The sequence below is a fragment of the Siphateles boraxobius genome, unplaced genomic scaffold (assembly GCF_051911475.1).
Source record: "Siphateles boraxobius isolate OS27281-9 unplaced genomic scaffold, OSU_SipBor_1 1, whole genome shotgun sequence".
Taxonomy (NCBI): Eukaryota; Metazoa; Chordata; class Actinopteri; order Cypriniformes; family Leuciscidae; genus Siphateles; species Siphateles boraxobius.
The window spans coordinates 12,742,446-12,760,092 of record NW_027508699.1 but is presented as its reverse complement, the minus strand read 5'-3'; the positions used below and the strand labels follow the sequence as shown (position 1 = coordinate 12,760,092).

At 38.5% G+C, this 17,647-nt stretch overlaps 1 protein-coding gene across 11 annotated transcripts in view; it reads left to right on the top strand.

The window, feature by feature from the left end:
* Positions 1-17,647, top strand: part of prkag2b (protein kinase, AMP-activated, gamma 2 non-catalytic subunit b) — a 37,598-nt gene that overhangs the window by 15,546 nt on the left and 4,405 nt on the right. For 3 of the 11 annotated variants that reach the window (XR_013196787.1, XM_077212632.1, XM_077212762.1), the window contains 10 exons: positions 8,514-8,725; positions 11,258-11,309; positions 11,968-12,077; positions 13,821-13,902; positions 14,542-14,600; positions 14,799-14,844; positions 15,102-15,156; positions 15,438-15,564; positions 15,675-15,840; positions 15,977-16,014. Coding sequence is in view for 7 of the 11 variants with exons in the window: in XM_077212632.1 (XP_077068747.1) it covers positions 8,514-8,725; positions 11,258-11,309; positions 11,968-12,077; positions 13,821-13,902; positions 14,542-14,600; positions 14,799-14,844; positions 15,102-15,156; positions 15,438-15,564; positions 15,675-15,840; positions 15,977-16,014 (947 nt within the window). In the remaining 4 variants the exon portion in view is untranslated. Of the gene's footprint in view, positions 1-1,970; positions 2,709-8,513; positions 8,726-11,000; positions 11,139-11,257; positions 11,310-11,967; positions 12,078-13,820; positions 13,903-14,541; positions 14,601-14,798; positions 14,845-15,101; positions 15,157-15,437; positions 15,565-15,674; positions 15,841-15,976; positions 16,015-17,647 lie in introns of those variants that run through there. The other 8 variants (XR_013196840.1, XM_077213109.1, XM_077212852.1 and 5 more) reach the window with 7 other exon arrangements.

Below are 17,647 nucleotides of genomic sequence, written 5' to 3'. Positions count from 1 at the left end.
AATCCACATTAATCCGTGATGGTCCTCGAGGATCACTGAGCGAGTTCCTAGATTATGTCCTTCATTTGACTGGTTCCTCCTTCACTGTTGGGGAGTTTGAGGAGGACGTTCCCCTTTGACATTTTTTGGGAGGGGGCAGTATGCAACAAGCACCGGTGGCCGCAGAGCTTGGCCCACCAAGTTCACCACCATGTCCAGTGAAGATGCATGCCGAGCCTGAACTTCACGTCAAGGCCCCCATGCCTGAGTCAGCTCCGGATGGTACAGTGCTGATCATCATGGCCACGGCTATTTTGTTTGTGTGGGCAGCACACAAATCAAATCCATCCCGTGACCCCTCAGCCAAGATGGCCGTCCCATACCGAATCTCGTCCCGTCATGGCCGCCCTTCTCGAGTCTTGTCCTGTCATGGCAGCCCTTCCAGAGTCTCGTCCTGTCCCATCATGGCCGCCCTTCCAGAGTCCCGTCCGTCCCGTCATGGCCGCCCTTCCAGAGTCTTGTCCTGTCCCATCATGGCCGCCCTACCCAAAATCTCGTTCGTCCCGTCATGGCCGCCCTTCCAGAGTCTCGTCCGTCCCGTCATTGCCGCCCTTCCAGAGGCTCGTCCGTCCCGTCAAGGCTACCCTTTCAGAGTCTCGTCCCGTCCCGTCATGGCCGCCCTTCCAGAGTCTCGTCCGTCTCGTCATTGCCGCCCTTCCAGAGTCTTGTCTGTCCCGTCATGGCCACCCTTCCAGAGTCTCTTCCCGTCATGGCCACCCTTCCAGAGTCTCGTCCCGTCATGGCCACCCTTCCAGAGTCTCGTCCCGTCCCGTCATGGCCACCCTTCCAGAGTCTCATCCCGTCCCGTCATGGCCGCCCTTCTTGTGTCTCAGAGCAGTTCGTGGCAGTTACAATCTTCTTTTTATCCCTTCCTTGACCATGTGACTGTAACACAGGGAATTTGTCTCCCTCGTCTACTTGTGATCCGATCAACCAAAACACATTTTAATACCAGGTGTAAACAAGGCCTTAAAAGTGTCAGCTATCTCCTTTACTTCCCAGCAGGAGGCACTGTGAGTCAAACATTAATCATATATCATATATCACAGTTTGAAGAGTTAGATAATAATTCATACTTCAAAGTACTTAGGTTATGTAGTTGCTGTTTCCGCTGACGTAGATCACTCCTTACGAGTAAGAGAGCATTGCAGCTTTGATTAAACACAGTTGTGTTAAATTATAGTGAGACAGACATTGATCTCATAGAATAATATATTCTGTTTTAATTTACCACTGAATCTTTCAGTTTCACTCTGACCATGTTTAGAAGGCTTTATTCTCTTTATTGGACTGAAGCGTTCTGTGGGAGGGTGTAAACACCAGGAATCACTTGAGTTGCAGGCTCACAAAGACACAGAGCTCTCAGGATCAGCACTTTTTTAAGATCACTGCTGTAACGTTTCTATATTATTGTCTGCCCTGGAAGAGAAGGCAGTACTGAAAAATCAGGAAGAGGTGGAATTTTAAAGTGCAGAAGTAAAACTATAGGATTAAGATCACAAACAGCTGTTCAGTTGCTCTCGTTAATATTAAAGGGTTAATTCACCCAAAAATGTTGTCATCAATTATTCAGACTAGTTTTGGATTAGTTTTACAGTCTCTATATTAACTTTTTAAAGCGTCAAAATATCATTATTATTATTAATAATAATAGCGTATATATATAGTAATGTTTACTGTAGTAATTAAATGTAAGAATTTTATTTAAGAGGAAGTAAAATGGCATAGCATAACTGAAAATTTTAGAAATAGGAATATCAGAGGGAAAGTGGGAGGGCGACACAAAGACCAAAAAAAAAAAAAAACATTAGCAGAGTAAAATAAATTTAGTATATGTATGCAAATTCAGTGGCCAAGCAAAAAGGGCAACATCGTGTGGAGGACTGAACCAATAGTGTGGCTAGCTTGTGTTGCCTGGTCTCCTTTTACAGCTTCCTGCCATGAATGCTATTTTAAAGACACACAGCTGCACCTGACAATTTCCTGCAGAGAGGGCAGGGCTGCACGCTCCGCAAACAGAGAGTGAGAGAGAGGGAGGAGAAGAGAAAAGGCGAGAGGAGAGAGCAGACAGATGAGTGAAGATAGGCATCACTTCTGAGACAATCTGCGGCACTGGGGGTCCTAAGCAAGTCTGCCTTTCATCAGCAGGGTCTGCTCAACTGACACAGAGTAAGCAAAGTGACGGACTACATTGAAGTGACAGTGCATGTTCCATGGAGACAGAAAATCAGGGCACTGGAATGCAGCCAATGCCGGGATTTCATTTCTACAAAGGGTACTAAAGCAATACAAGTGGACTGCTGGGACATGTGGCAACTGTGAAGATCAGACTGAAAAAACAAAGAGACTAGCATAAACATCTATAAGAGATACTTCTGAAGGCACAGTTCTCCGTAGCTCGGCTCCATCATCTAGAACTGGTGGTTTCATTAAGACCGAGAACTTCTTCTAGAATCCAGGACATTTGCTTTGGCTTTACTTGTGTTAAGTTCTCTGCTATTCTAACAGGATCTGTGTTGTGCACTTTGGAGGGTATGGTTGATCTTCAGGTCGTACAAGAGGCCTGCTGGTTCCCATGAAGAGATTTGACAGTTTGCGCCGGACAAAGAGGCGCAAGGACGACGAGCTGCTCACCGGGAGACGGCAGTCAGAGTCGGCATGTCCGTATGGTACGGTACTAATCAGGATATGTCTCTGTATAGAGCCTTCAGCTAAACATAACAGTATTGATATTTGTCTGGCAGTGGAATGTTACAGTCTGACTTGTGCTATTATGAGGCAGGCATTGACTGTGTTGTTTGTCAAATAGTCTATCAATTGGTCAGATATGTACAGTATATGTGTATGTTGTATAAAGTGATCAGTCATTCATGATCTGCTGACTTGGCCACTATTTTTTTGTATCAAGATCATTGAAATAGACATTCCATTGTAGAAGTAAAGGCAGTTACAGTTGGTCGGCAGGGTCCACATTGAGCCTGTGTATTATGTATATCTTTATAAATCAATTGGAAGGGAAACTCTTTTCAGAACTATTTGGTTCAGGGTTGACCCCGAAACTGTCAGTTGATGCCTTCGTCACAGTTATTCAAACACAAATGTGGCTGTGTGTTCCATTAGGACATTATGAGTAAAGCTTCAAAGGGACACCTCATTCACCTGTAAGGTTTTAATGTGTTTCCTTGATGCGTTTTTTTTTTAATCGATTACTAAACTTAAATTGAACTGGGAAATAAAACTCATATGTTTTGAAATGCATACTCAATTAAGAATGTAAGAATCTTGAGTATTGCAGTCATGTGACATGAAGCTGTAAAACTTGACTTGGACAGACTTTGAGGTTATTGTAATTGTTTGAATGTTAAAATAATTTCTCGTATCCCATGTCAATATGCAGAGTAAGCTGTTCCAATGAGGTTAAGTTAATTTTATCTAAAAGTATAAACACATTATCTTGGGTGTTTATTATCACATTGTTTTGGGTGTCCTGAACAGCCCAACATAGCGATAGCGATATTAGCTCAACCAATGGCATGAGTTTGGGGCGGGACTATCTGTTAGCTGAGCAATGGAAGACAAGGGTAGTGTTTGGTAAATCTGTTTGGAAAGCCAACATTTTTGGAATACTGTATGACACTGCTAGTAGTGTAGAAAATTAAACACTAAACGCTTAAAGAACACCTTTTAATTACTTTCTCCCGATGTATTACGGCAGTCAGTTTGTAAGGATCTACTACATGTCCAGTATGTCTGGATACGTGTACACATGCACTGAATCATATGATGGGTCACATTATATCAACCTGACTGGAGAGTTGTATTAGAGTCATAGTGGTGTCCTAAGGGGCTTCACTGTGTGTCACTTGAAATTGTGTTCCTGACGCTAACCAAACAGGCTCAGGTTGCCTCACCACACTTTCAGTTGAATCCAAAGTTTGAATTAGGTTTATGTTTAGACTTGTATGCTTGTATTGCAGCATGTTTCCTGACTGACTCTGACATTGATTATTTGCTGAATAAGAGCCATTGAAGTGTCTGAAAGTGTTAGCCTCCATTTCTCAAGTTCCAGCAGTTGAAAGCATGAGAAATAGTCTTCTTGCTCAATATTGTTATTGTGGTGAAGTTATTAGAATGTGCTGTGTGGAATAGCATGCAGGAATTTGTTGATATCAATGTACCATGACAGTTACTCAAATAACTGACAAGGATGAAAACATAATGTAAAACAGCATGCACACAATTAGATTAAATGACTCTAATTTCTTCAAATGGGTCAAAGGCTTTGTGGCCATATTTCAAACTATATCATTGCATCATTATTATTGAACTGAATTAAGACATGCAGTCATCTTTCAGGTCTCACGGTAAATGGTGCCATCAAATAGTCTAAAACCAGAATCCCTCACTTAAAAAATTCATAACATTACCATGGAAAGAAGTCAAACTGGTCTGAGATCAGCATGCCAGCATACACACTAGAGGTCTGACCCTTTGCTGTGAGTGAGTGTTATCTGCCCTTGTGGAATGTGTAGCAGTGGCAAGGCTAAAATAAGAAGCTAACGCAGCAACACACCAAACAGGTCTAAGCCAGCTGGGAGAATGTGGCTAAATGTCAGGAGATAGATAGGAACCCAAACTCATGTTCATGTGCACACATAATGGCTTTTCATGCTTACTGCCCACATATGCTTTATAAGAAGTGTAGTTTGGGTCCAAGCTCAATTGAGATTGATATTGGGGATTTACTGTAGTGTACCTTCATCCAACAAGCATCCTTCAGTGTGCATTGCTACTAGTGTAGCATCAGTGATACAGTACGGATCTCAGTAAAACTTTTCTTATAAGCTCCTCACATTTACCGACATAAATCAAGGGGTGACAGAGAAAGCTTGTAGTGTATTTCATGCAACCACCTATCCAGTATGCTGGAGGAATAGGCCTGGAGGGATGGAGAGGACTTCTGATGTGGTCAGGCGAGCCCGTTCTCATCCTTTGGCGGCATATGTGACGCCATATGACAAAACGGCGAAATACTACGCACATGGCACCCTTTAGCGTGAATATAACACGCGAACCCAAGGCGTCATAAAGTTGACTGGCATCCTTTAGCGTGAATATGAGACGCAGACCCTACCCCACACCTAAACCTACCCATCACAGTGCGTGTTATATTGACGATAAAGGGTGCCATGTGCGTAGTATTTCGCCGTTTTGTCATATGGCGTCACATATGCCGCCAAAGGATGAGAATGCGTTGGTCAGGCAGAAAGGTCCATTGTCAATGTGTGCTGCAGGGATAAAAAAAAAATAATAATTCGTAGCCCAAAACCCAAAAACAAGTTAGCATTTTTTTTTTTTTTACTTCCAGTTCCATCAACCTAAAGTCAGTGGGTATTTTGAAGTGGTTTTGGTTAAATTACATAAATATGGTCTGTGGTTAACACAAGCTTTTTTTGTTTTTCTTTTGCCATAGATACATCAGTAATACCCACTTGTGATTTTTTTAAAGCTTTTACTTGTCTTGAAAAAGGCAGTTGCTTACAAGTGGGTAAATGGGACTACAGATGGACATTAAACGAAATAAATAAAGACTGAAAATAAATACTGAAAAGCCCCGTCTCAAATGGCACCCTAAAGACTTGCAGTCTTTCTACAAATCCGCACTTTTGTGCACAAAAGTGCACATTGAGGGCCACAAAGGGCACTCTCGAGCACCCTTCTGAAACCTAAAAATGACATATGGGAAACCCTATGGTCTCATGGACTTAACAGAAATGCGTATGCGACAGTAATTGTAAGTCCACAAGTCAATTTAGGGACAGGGCCAAAAAGTTTTTGGAAACTTAATGGTTGCACCTCCTGATTTTGCAGAGTTAGATGTGTTCCTGGGTCACCATATTTTGTTGATCCTGGAACAACTTTCCCGTCCAAAAATTTTTTCATAACCATATCCCTACCCCTAAACCTAACCCTACCCAGAAGTTATCCTAAAAATCAGAGGGAAATAATATGTGAATAACACTGATGTAGAAGCTTGACATAAATTGTAAACTTGTCCCTCAAATCTGATTGGTTGATTTGAATGTTGTTCCAGGATCAACAAAGATGTTGATCCAGGAACATGTTGCACTTGGTAAAATCAGGTCCGCTTAACGGTGGTCATGTTGAAGTCATACAACCCTGATGAAGTTTGTTTACAGTCTACATTTAGCGTTGTATTTAGACTTCAAAATTGGAGCTAAACTCCACAGAAGATTGCCCTCCAAGAGCAGGATTTTACATCCTCTGGTTTAGAGGCAGAAGTGATGCTACCCTGGAGGTCTAGGAACAGGCAATCTTAAAGGGATAGTTCACCCAAAAAGGACTTTCTTTCTTCTATGGAACACATAAGATAATATTTTGAAAAATGTGTAGGCAATAACAGTTTTTCAGAAACATTGAAAGTCAACGTGGTCCTTTTCAAACTGCGCTTAACTCTGGGCTATAGTTGTACTAAACCCCGTTTTACACTTTAGAAGCGGGGTTAGGATCGCTTTTGACCCGGGACGATGAAACCAGTTATGACAGCGGTTAGGGTAAGCCTAACCTGGTACCCAAACGTACGCAGTGGAAAACGATGCAGTTATAGAATGTTACAATTACATGCTTAGCAACAGACACATAATGATGTGCTTCATATTCACCTGATTTGGACAGTCACAGAAATACAGCACATTGTATGAACAGTCGTTACTGCATTTGAGGGTAACAATGTCTAATGGTGACAGAAAACATGTGTCAAGAAGTCAAGCAGAGACTGTTTTTTCATACCTTTATAGTCCAAAAAATCCATTCAGGAAAAGTTTAATAGTACAGAGCAACATATTAAATGAGGATGTGCAATGCTAGGGTCTTTATGTAAACAGATCGCATGCTCCATTCATCCAGTCAATGACACTGATACCGCAATATGCCAATAAAAAAATGTTAACCCAGTGTTTAGGAATGTGCAGTGTGAAACATCATATTATAAATTCCCAGGATTAATTGTTAACCCTGGGTTAATTATGAGCAATGTGAAACTTGAATCAAGATAACCCAGGATTCTGTTTATCCAGTGTTTACTATTTCATATGTGAAAAGTCATGAGAGTCTGTTCCATCAAAACCAAACGCTGAGAGGTGTGACCATGCACAGACTCAATTTGATTCTTGAGCGACTATGTAAATGACGTTAATGACAAACAGCTAAAAATTGGCTAATGGAATGCCAGCATTAATTAATATCAGCCTGACCCCACGTCTCACATGGACCCTTTCCTTCGTGCACAACAAGGAGGCTTGCCAGAATCAGAAGATCATGATATGGCAGTATTAGTAGAGGCTGGTACAGTAATATATCAGTGCATGCAGTATATGAGGGGTTATGTCAGGACTGTCATATGAGACAATGTTAGCTGTGGTATCTCTGATAAATCCAGCTCTAAACACAAGGGATTATCTCTATAGTAACATTCAATCAAAGGAATGTTCTGGGTTAAATACAAGTGAAGCTCTGTCAACCACATTTGTGGCATAATTTTGATTACCACAGAAAATAATTTAGAATAGCATTTACATTAAGACACACACCTTGGAAAGAAAGAGGTCATTGTCTAAGAACCATACAAAAGAAACAATACAGATTAATAAGCCCTGTAACTTTTGCTTGATACATGCAAGGTTACCAGAAAAGGACAGTTTGATACTGGTAAAGCAAAACCAGAGTTTAATTCAAATGGAATGGATTTCCCCTAAAAATGAAATACTTGGACAAACTTTGAAGGCTAAATTTTAATAAAAAGATAAGCTTCTAGCCTACTTCTACTTTGAAACTTACAGTGCCACATGCCATGGTGGTGGAAAAAAATAATAGGAAAAATAGTGTCAATGCTTATGTGTTCTCTCACAAATGTTTTAAAAATAAACTTTGCATTCGCTTGCAAAACCTTTGCGTTCCCTTGCTAAAACGTTTCCATTCGCTCGCAAAAATGTTGTGTTCTTTGCAAGTGAATGCAAAGTTTCTCAGGGAAACATTTTGCGAACAAACAGAAAGTTTCTGGAGGAAATGCAAAACAGCATCAATAATCATCAATAAATTATTTTTGAGCTCCATATTAGCATATTAGAATTATTTCTGAAGGATAATGTGGCACTGAAGACTGGAGTAATGATGCTGAAAATTCAGCTTTGACAATGTAATAATATTTCCCAATATTCCTATTTTTACTGCAGTATTACTGTTTTTACTTTTTACATACTAAATAAATGCAGCCTTGATGAGACTTCTTTTAAAAAATTCATACCAACCCAAACTTATACCCTGTTTTTTTATTTTATTTTTACTGCCTATAGTTGTTGTAGGAACATGTGGCATTTCCTCTGATGCCACAGATTTAGATTTGCTAAATTTTAGATTTAGATTGACCTTTTCTTCTATATTGATGCGTCTCACAGGCTCTGGACTTTCGACTCCCCCCACCACCCCGACACAGAGTCCAGTTCCCCCGGTCTTTCCTATGGAGACCCCCAGTCCCACGGAGCGTGTGGAGGAACGACGCGCCCGCTCTCTCTCGTCTCCCCCTGACACAGGTCAGCGCTTCAGCCTGAGCACCTCCACCACCAAACCCCCTATCGCCTTGCACACCTTTAACTCTACCTCACGCCAGGTGAGTGAACATCTTCACATGTGCTTTCTGGGCTTTACTGTAGTTTACCCTTGCCCCGTAGTAAAGCAAGTCATTTGTGCACCACTGGTGGCACCAGGTGGAATTGCAATCTGTATGTTTGAATGGCCCGAGTGGGCCATAACAACATTGGCTTGATCAATTTGAGCAGGGACCTTCAACCAACTAATGGCATATATTTATTAAAAAGAAAAAAGAGTCTGCTAATCGACAATATAAATATAATCAATATAAATATAAATCAACATAAAGTTGGATGTATCTTTCAATAACAACAGATTGTTGGGCAAATGCTTTTTCTTGTTTAGAAATGTTAGTAGCTCAAGCATCAAATATTTATGGACAGTTAATTTCATAGGGATATATATTTGTGTCAGCAATGTGTTTGTGCTCCATCTGGTGCAGCTGAGCTCAAGTACAGGCATTCTTGACACTTTGATGATGCTTGCCTGTAACTGACTATTTCATATTAGAAGGTCATCCACTGCACATAGTCTGCTTCACTTGCATATCTATAATTACTATAATCTGTGAAAATATTTGGAATATTACTTGTAAAGTATGTGCTGGACAGAGTGTTATGGAAGTTCACTGCAAAGCATTTATTATTGAGTTGAAAGTTAAAATTGTACAGCTATGCAACTGTGGGATATAGTCCTAATTAATTAAGATAATGAATTTATTACACCAACATGAGAAAATATTAGTGAGTAACACTTTTAATGTTTGTGTTTTTTACCCTGAACCACGAACCATATGAACGTGATTTTAAAATTGGCAAATTCACATTTTATGAAATTGAAAAGTTAGGCACTATTCACAATTATACAAAAGTTTTACTTTTATTGGGTTTCTTCTACTGCACACACTAATGGCATGGGTTGATTTTTTTTTTAAACTATTATTATTAAAAAATATTAAAGCTGCTCTAAGCGATGTTGGGTGACATCACTTCTTGTTGACGTTCGAAGTATTGTCAAACAAAACGGAGGCTAGCTAGACCCTCCCTCCTCCTCATTCCGTCCCTTCCCTTCCGTTGCAAATCATTCTTTTCGGTTACTGGCTGGAACACTGTTTGTTATGTTTCGTGGTCCAGGTTGGACCAGTTTGTTTTTGTTTCCATTTGTGAAGCCTGGGCTGTCTACAGAGACCGCGTTTTTTCACAGTGTGTTCAGGGGACAGGCAGCTAGCGGATAGTAAGGAGATGTTTGCTGTATGTGACAAAAAAATGTTTCGGCCTAAAAAATCTGACATCGCTTAGAGCACCTTTAAATAAATATTTATAAGGACACTTTTTCGTTTTGTTGAGGAGAAAAAAACAAATATCACATAAAAACTTAAAACTTTTTTTTTTACCATGCTCCCTTCATTTATTGTTGCTATTTTTTATGTGCCCTTTATATAATTGTTTTACACCTGTTGCAGACCCGATGGTAAATTTATTAAATTATGGAAATCCGTTATATATCATTATTGCATTTTTAAATCTATGATAACCTAATCAAACTGTGAATAAACAAAAACCATTTTATTTTTTATTTTAAATGATTTACACAAATACGATTGTCCACCAGTTGTGGTGTTGTCATTTTGCATAATGACCAACAATTTTGTACTCCCTAATAAAGATTTATCAAAAGTTTGTGTGTTTACCAAGGAGACAACTGTGTCAGTGAAGAACCTGAGATGAAATGTAAAACGTGATGTGCAAAGAAAACAAAAATAAATAAAGGTCTAGGTATAAAAAACGGTCGTAAGAGATTTTCTATCGTGGCATTGTTGATGAAATTTTGAGTACGCTATTTATTAGTTTTTGTGGCTGGAGCAGCCAGGCTTCCATAAGATTTTTGGAAGATTCACTGGTCTAATATCTTAAAGTAGGCTATGTACCTTATTTCCTGCAGCTTAAACTGATCCATCGTGTACTTTTTGCAGCGACTTCCGAGATGAGTATTGGATTACGCTCTAAGGATGGAAACATGTTGTTTATGTAGGCGGCTCGCTAGGGTTTAAGACAAAGCCACAGTGGGTAATTTAAATGTATGTATGATCAATGAATTCGCATTGTTTGGGTGCGTTCGCTTCGTTTGTCGTCCAATAGAGAGCGACAGTGCTTTAACTATAGGGCGAAATTATCGCTTCAGATGCAGAGTTGACATTATACGCTCAAAATGAAGTAGGCTACTCTACCTGTGCCGACTCGTGTGGTCTGAAGAATACAGACGTAAAAGAAGACAATAGAATCGGACTGTTCCACTGTCACCTCTGCGGGGAAGACCGTCATTTCACCACTGCGCGCAATGAATCTCTAACTGAATCCTGTGCCTGGAGAACATTATACACTTAAGTTCACTCTGCCTTCAATGTGGTGAACAGACTGCAGACTGCTTGTGTTGTGTGTTATTTTATTTTTATTTTTAATAATGGACGCTACCATTCCATAGTTTCTAATATGATCTTGCTAACTTGAAGTAAGTATTGATGAAATCATCAGCCCGTGTCTTTGTGTTTTAGAGCGGCGTACTTGCGGAAGGCATGCTGGAAAAACTTGAACTTGACGATGAAGGTAAAGGATTACACTTATTTTCTGTATTGTTTGCTAATTTTATCTAATATGCTTTTTCAAATGCAAGTTTATGGTCTAGACATTCAATTTTCATTAGTTCTTATGTTTGTTGGATGTAGTGTTTTTGTTTGGTTTTGTGGGGACGAGCTTTTTATTCATAACGTAATTGCATTGTATTTTGATTTAAGAATATAATTGTTTTAGAGCAGGGGTCTCCAACCCTGCTCCCGGAGAGCTACTGTCCTGCAGATTTTAGCTCCAACAAACACACCTGGACCAGCTAATCAAGCTGTTCAGGGTTAACGTTACTTGATAATTACAGGCATGTGTGTGTGTTGGAATAGGGTGGAACTGAAGTCTGCAGGACAGTAGCTCTCCAGGAGCTGGGTTGGAGATCCCTGTATTAGAGTTAAAACTATAGGATAGTTGACACAAAAATGAAAATTCTGTTGTTTCAAGCCTGTAGGAGTTTCTTTCTTCTGCTGAACAGAAAATAAGATATCTTAAGAATAATTAATCAGCAGAAGAAAAATTCATACAGGTTTGGAACAACTTGAGGGTGAGTAAATTTATAACAGAAATTTCATTTTTGGATGAACTATCTCTTTAAGTATTAGAGTTAAGTAACTGCTAATGATTCTGATTCTCTTTTTTTCAGCTGCTGAAGAGCCAGACAGTGATATTTACATGCGCTTTATGAAATCCCACAAGTGCTATGACCTCGTCCCCACTAGTTCCAAACTTGTGGTTTTTGACACTACACTAGAGGTAACTACTACATCTTGAATGTCTTCTGTTGTCCAGTACAAGAACAGAAAGAGAGAAGATTTGGTTATGGTGCTTTTGGGTTCAGAATAGGATAGATCTTATTACTTCCTGCATATTCATTTACACTTTTTGCTGCCTTCTATTTCAAAAATAGTACATGAAACGTGGGAATTATATGATACACATTTCAAACAGTAGTATGTTATATTGTTGTCACATGTCCTCTTCATTCTGTGTGTTATCTAGTTATCATCATCTTGGATTATCTACATTTCTTAACTTTTGACAGTCCAGTCACAAAGATTTGTTAAAATATAGATGTTAAAAATCTCAGCTGTAATTGCACCTGGTCCATTCATCGCACTGCAAATGGTCAAGGTGGGCACATTGCATTGTGGGATATAATATTCCATGCAGTTTGCTTGATTTTATTGGCCATACTGGTATTCTATAAATGCAGAAAGTTGCATATTGTACATACTAACCACTGAATAAATAGAAAGTGCCTTATTTTATTATGCTTTTCTGAATATACAAGCTTTAATATGAGTCGTAGTTATTGTCTTTCAGTTTTGATTCACAGTTTAAACGATATTGTTTAAGACATTGTGGTTAATGTTTCATAAGTAAATCAATCTTGAGGTGGTGACTGAAATGGACAGGGTCTCTTTGAAGTGTATGGGAAGCGGTCATAAAGCTAGTTTGTTATGGTTAATCAGTAATCATGTGCAGGTATGTGCTGTTATTAGATTTTGGGCTAACACATCCATATAACCCATTGACCTGTTGGCTTTCCGCTGGCCGAGGGCCAGTTTGAAATATTAAAGGCTTAGGGAAGAGAAGATCAGTGCAATTTAATGCCTGGACTTTATATTGGAGGAGTGACATGATGTACTTGTTGTACTTCTTTCTGAAGTTTAAGAAATGAGGAAGTGTTATGCCTGTTTGCATTGTGAACATGTAAAAATGTTGTGTTTATGGGCCATATTTTGAAAAAGCCTTTATAATGAATTCCAAGTTAATTGTTAATGGATAGTTGAGCTGGTCTAAATTTGAGCCGGAGACTAGGCTATTTATGTTAGAAATGTTGCGCCAAGGGCCCAAAATGTGGCAAATGTGAGTAAATAATGGCATTGGTGAGTAAATAAAACATTACACACTAGTGGACCGATGGCTTTATTGGTTAAATGAAGAATGAACCACTTGCTTTGCTGATGTAAATGAAATATAGAAACGGAAGTCTACTAAAGGACATTTTTATAGACTCCTAACATCTTCGTAATCTTGATCTATGATGCCTAATACATTGAATATTGTTTGCATTAAACCATTAAATAAAAGTATAATTAATAAAAGTTTTTATTCATAAAGCTCCTTTCCCAAGGCCAAGGTCACTTTTCAATAAAGAAGCAATACTGTGGTTAAAAAAAAGTTACAAAGGAGGAAAAAAACTACTTTTGCAGTTCAGACAGATTGAGTCCCTGGTTCATCTTGTATGACTGCAAGAGACTTGTGCTGTTTGTTGCTATGCAGGGAAACGGCTTAATAATCCTGTTGTTATAGGGAGAAATATATGTTTTGATGAACACAGAATATAACCGGTAAGAATTGTTTAAGGCCAAATGTTATTGTCAGGTGTGGAAATGTTTTGGAGCCCTGGTTGCACTCAACTCATTGTGTTTCCTGTGATTTTTTGGCTCACATGACCAGTTTCTGTTTTGTGAATCCTTTGTTCTCTGCTAGGTAAAGAAAGCTTTCTTTGCCTTGGTTGCTAATGGAGTTCGAGCTGCCCCATTATGGGAAACCAAAAAGCAAAGCTTTGTGGGTGAGCAATGACACATGCACACACACTCACGCTCACGCTCTCACGCTCATGATCTCACCTTCATTTTTGTCGTTCTTTTCACTGGAGCTATGTCGTCTTCTTTTTTTTTCAGCCATACAAACAGAAAATGTTTAACTTGTTTAACCTGCTAGTCCATTTAACTGGCTTTACACCTCCTGTCTTGGAATTATTGTAAAAAAAAAACGTAGTAATTAATAATCAAATAAAAACATTGCTTCAGGACATTTTTTACTCACCTGTAACATAATTGGACATGCTTAGATTAGCAAGCTAACAATAATATGTAAATTGGTTGAAATGCATTGCTCTCTCCTTCCTGTCTGGATTGTTTTGAATTGCAGTTAGATATAAGCCAGCACAGATGGATTTTTTTTTTCACATTTTCTGTGCTGATATTTTAGGAGAAAGTGGATTTAAACATGGTCAAATGAGTTTGAGTACTACACTCTTGTTAGAAGCTGAAAACATTAAGTTATCCAAATTTTTTAAATAAATAAATGGAATCATAAAGGACATTGATTGTATAGAACTTTGTAAATAATGGGTGAACTCTTCAGGCACATAAGTCAGCATGCTAACAGAAGGTTTTACTCTAATGATGGTGTGTTTTCTCAATAGGAATGTTAACCATCACAGACTTCATCATTATACTGCACAGATACTACAAATCCCCGCTGGTAAGGCTTCAGACATCACAGAAACAGTGCTGGTTTAATGGCTGTTTGTTCAGATCTACAAATGCAAGTGCCATATCTAAAGAAAAACATTTTTGCCATGCCATTTCTCCTGCATGTATTCACTTAATGAATGCTCACCTGAAAGGAGGAATGTTTGTCCATTTAATGTTAAGTCATATTCTGTAATACATGCCTCAGGTACAAATATATGAGCTGGAGGAGCATAAAATTGAGACTTGGAGAGGTAAATATGTTTTCAGTTCACCACTGCTTACACTCATTTGTTATGTAACTGTCACACAATAGGCATTTATATTGATTTTTTTTTTTATTATTCACTGAAGGGATAGTACACCCGAAACTGAAAATCATGTTATTTACTCTCACCCATGTTTTGAAGTTTCTCTTTTTGTAAATAACACACAATTTCTATTTTTTACTTTCATTTTTGGTTAACTTTAAAGTGCTTTGATTCTTTTTCATTTCTGCCTACATCAACAGAGCTTTACTTGCAAGAAACTTTTAAACCCTTAGTCAACATATCTCCAGATGCAAGGTGAGACACTGGGTCATATTTTTGTAGACCTTGTTTTATCATTTTCATTGCATGATGCATGAACCTGTAGGAAACTCTGAAGCGAAGACCAGTAGACTCGGGTGTACCTTCAGAAGGATTCTTTATTGAGAACATGCTGTTTGGTGCTGCAGTTCTACATATTTTATGTACATATTTTTTTATGCATTCAGGAGTCAGTCCTTAAAGGTGTTAATCATACACAAAGCCTCACAAGTGACCAAACCATCTAAAGACAATAGTTTTTTTACTGTCCCCGTCAGTGTATTTGATGCTGTTTACTCACTCATCAAAAATAAGATCCATCGCTTGCCAGTGATCGATCCAGTCACAGGAAACGCCCTGTATATCCTCACACACAAAAGAATCCTCAAGTTTCTGCAGCTTTTTGTGAGTATACCATTTCCTTTTGGCTTACTGATATTTTATGCATACAATTATCATACTTTTTATAAATGGTAGTTATTGTGAACAAAACAAGCTTGTGTGTGTTGTTGTAGGTGTGTGAGATGCCTAAAGCAGCCTTCATGAGGCAGACTCTGGAGGAGCTGGGCATTGGCACGTACAGCAACATTGCTTTCATTCATCCAGATACACCCATTATTAAAGCGCTGGGCATGTTTGTGGACAGAAGAGTGTCTGCCCTGCCAGTGGTGGATGTTACAGGTAATAACACACACTGCTTTTCTAACAGTTCATGTTCTGTAATCATTCTTCGGTCAAGCCTTTCTTAGAAACACATTTTCATGGTACACATCTTTTGAATGTCTCATATTTGCTTTCCATCTTTTTCCTCCCAAAGGAAAGGTTGTGGACATTTACTCCAAATTTGATGTCATTGTAAGTTGTGCTTTTAATATACTACTTAAAGTTGAAGAATAACTACTTAAAGAATAATACAGCAGCTTTTTACCACACTTTCATTATGAAAGACTTTTCGTGAGTTGTAAATATACAAGGATCCCTTAGAAAATTTAAATTGTGTTTTCCGTGTCTGCAAAGTCATGGATATTTCTAAATTGAATATATATTTTTTTCTAGTTCTCAATTCTAAAATATTTTATAAGCTAGATTGAGCACTTGGATTTCTTGTGTCTGACGATTGAGATATTTATGGGAGAAATCTCTACATAAAAACACTACCGTTCAAAGGTTTAAGCTGCTTTGATTTGATTAAATAAAGTAAAAGCGATAATTTAAAAGAACTGTTCCCTATTTTACTATATTCTAAAATGTATTTTATTCCTGTGATGCAAAGGTGAATTTTCAGCATCATTACTCCAGTCTTCAAACAGTGTTCAAAACATTTGTGCAGCTTAATACTTCAATGAAACCATAATACCGGTAGATTTTTTTTCTGGATTCTTTGATGAATAGAAAGTTAAAAAGAACAGCATTTATTTGTAATATAAATCTTATGTAACAGTAAATGTATTTACTGTCGGTCACTTTGATGAATTTAATGCATCCTTGCTGAATAAATGTATTCATTTCTTTAATATACTGTATCTATTCATATGTCCCTTCAAATCCATTTGTACCCATCGAATCTAGTTTACATTGAAATGCATTCTGCTTGTCATGAATAAGGTCAATTGGGTACAAAAAAAGTTAATGTAAAAGTCACCTGAAGCTATGTTTAAACAAACTGTGTCAAATATGTATTTTCTAGTGGTGGGCCGTTATCGTTGTTAACGTGCTGCGTTAACGTGAGAATCTTATCGTGCGATAAAAAAAAATATCGCCGTTAATCTATTCTCAAAGTTGGGTTGGGGGATCATAAAATAGCTTTTTCGAATATCGTTATATTTTCGCGCAAATTGCGCAGCAGGGTATTTTCCTGTCAGGGACACAAGTATACTTTTACATGTTACGTTGGGCGATCGTTCCTCTCGTTACTTTACATGTTGTTAAATGAGTTTATTCCAAGCTTGCTGTATTTTATGGGCATGAGCGATGCTCAATTTACAAATGAATCACTCTTTTGGGTCGATTCTGTTCAAAGACTTCATCAAGCAAGTTGGCAGATCAGTCTAAATCGGTTCGCGAATTAGTTCTGTTCAGTTCCTCACGCACTGAATCACTGAAGCGCGTTCAATCACACTCGACATGGAGTCGTAACAGGAAGATTTAAGAACACCAAGAGGGACAGTTTAGTCTAGTGAAAGCAAATCTGCAAATGCATCATATTTTTTGCCAGCGATGAAGATCTTTATTAGTTGAACATCTTCGTAAGCTGTCTGTGAATGAATGATTCCACAGGACGATACATTCGATTTCATTTCATTCAGGTAATACATTTTACAACCAAACAGAGTATTACGCCACGATAGCACTACTAAAAAGTATGACATTATCCGTTGGACATATACATTAATTTATAGGCTACAAAATAAATAAGCTACCATTGTGTACAGTTTATGAAATGAACACCCGCCATCCCGCGGTAATGTGTGTGTATTGCGCAGGGGCA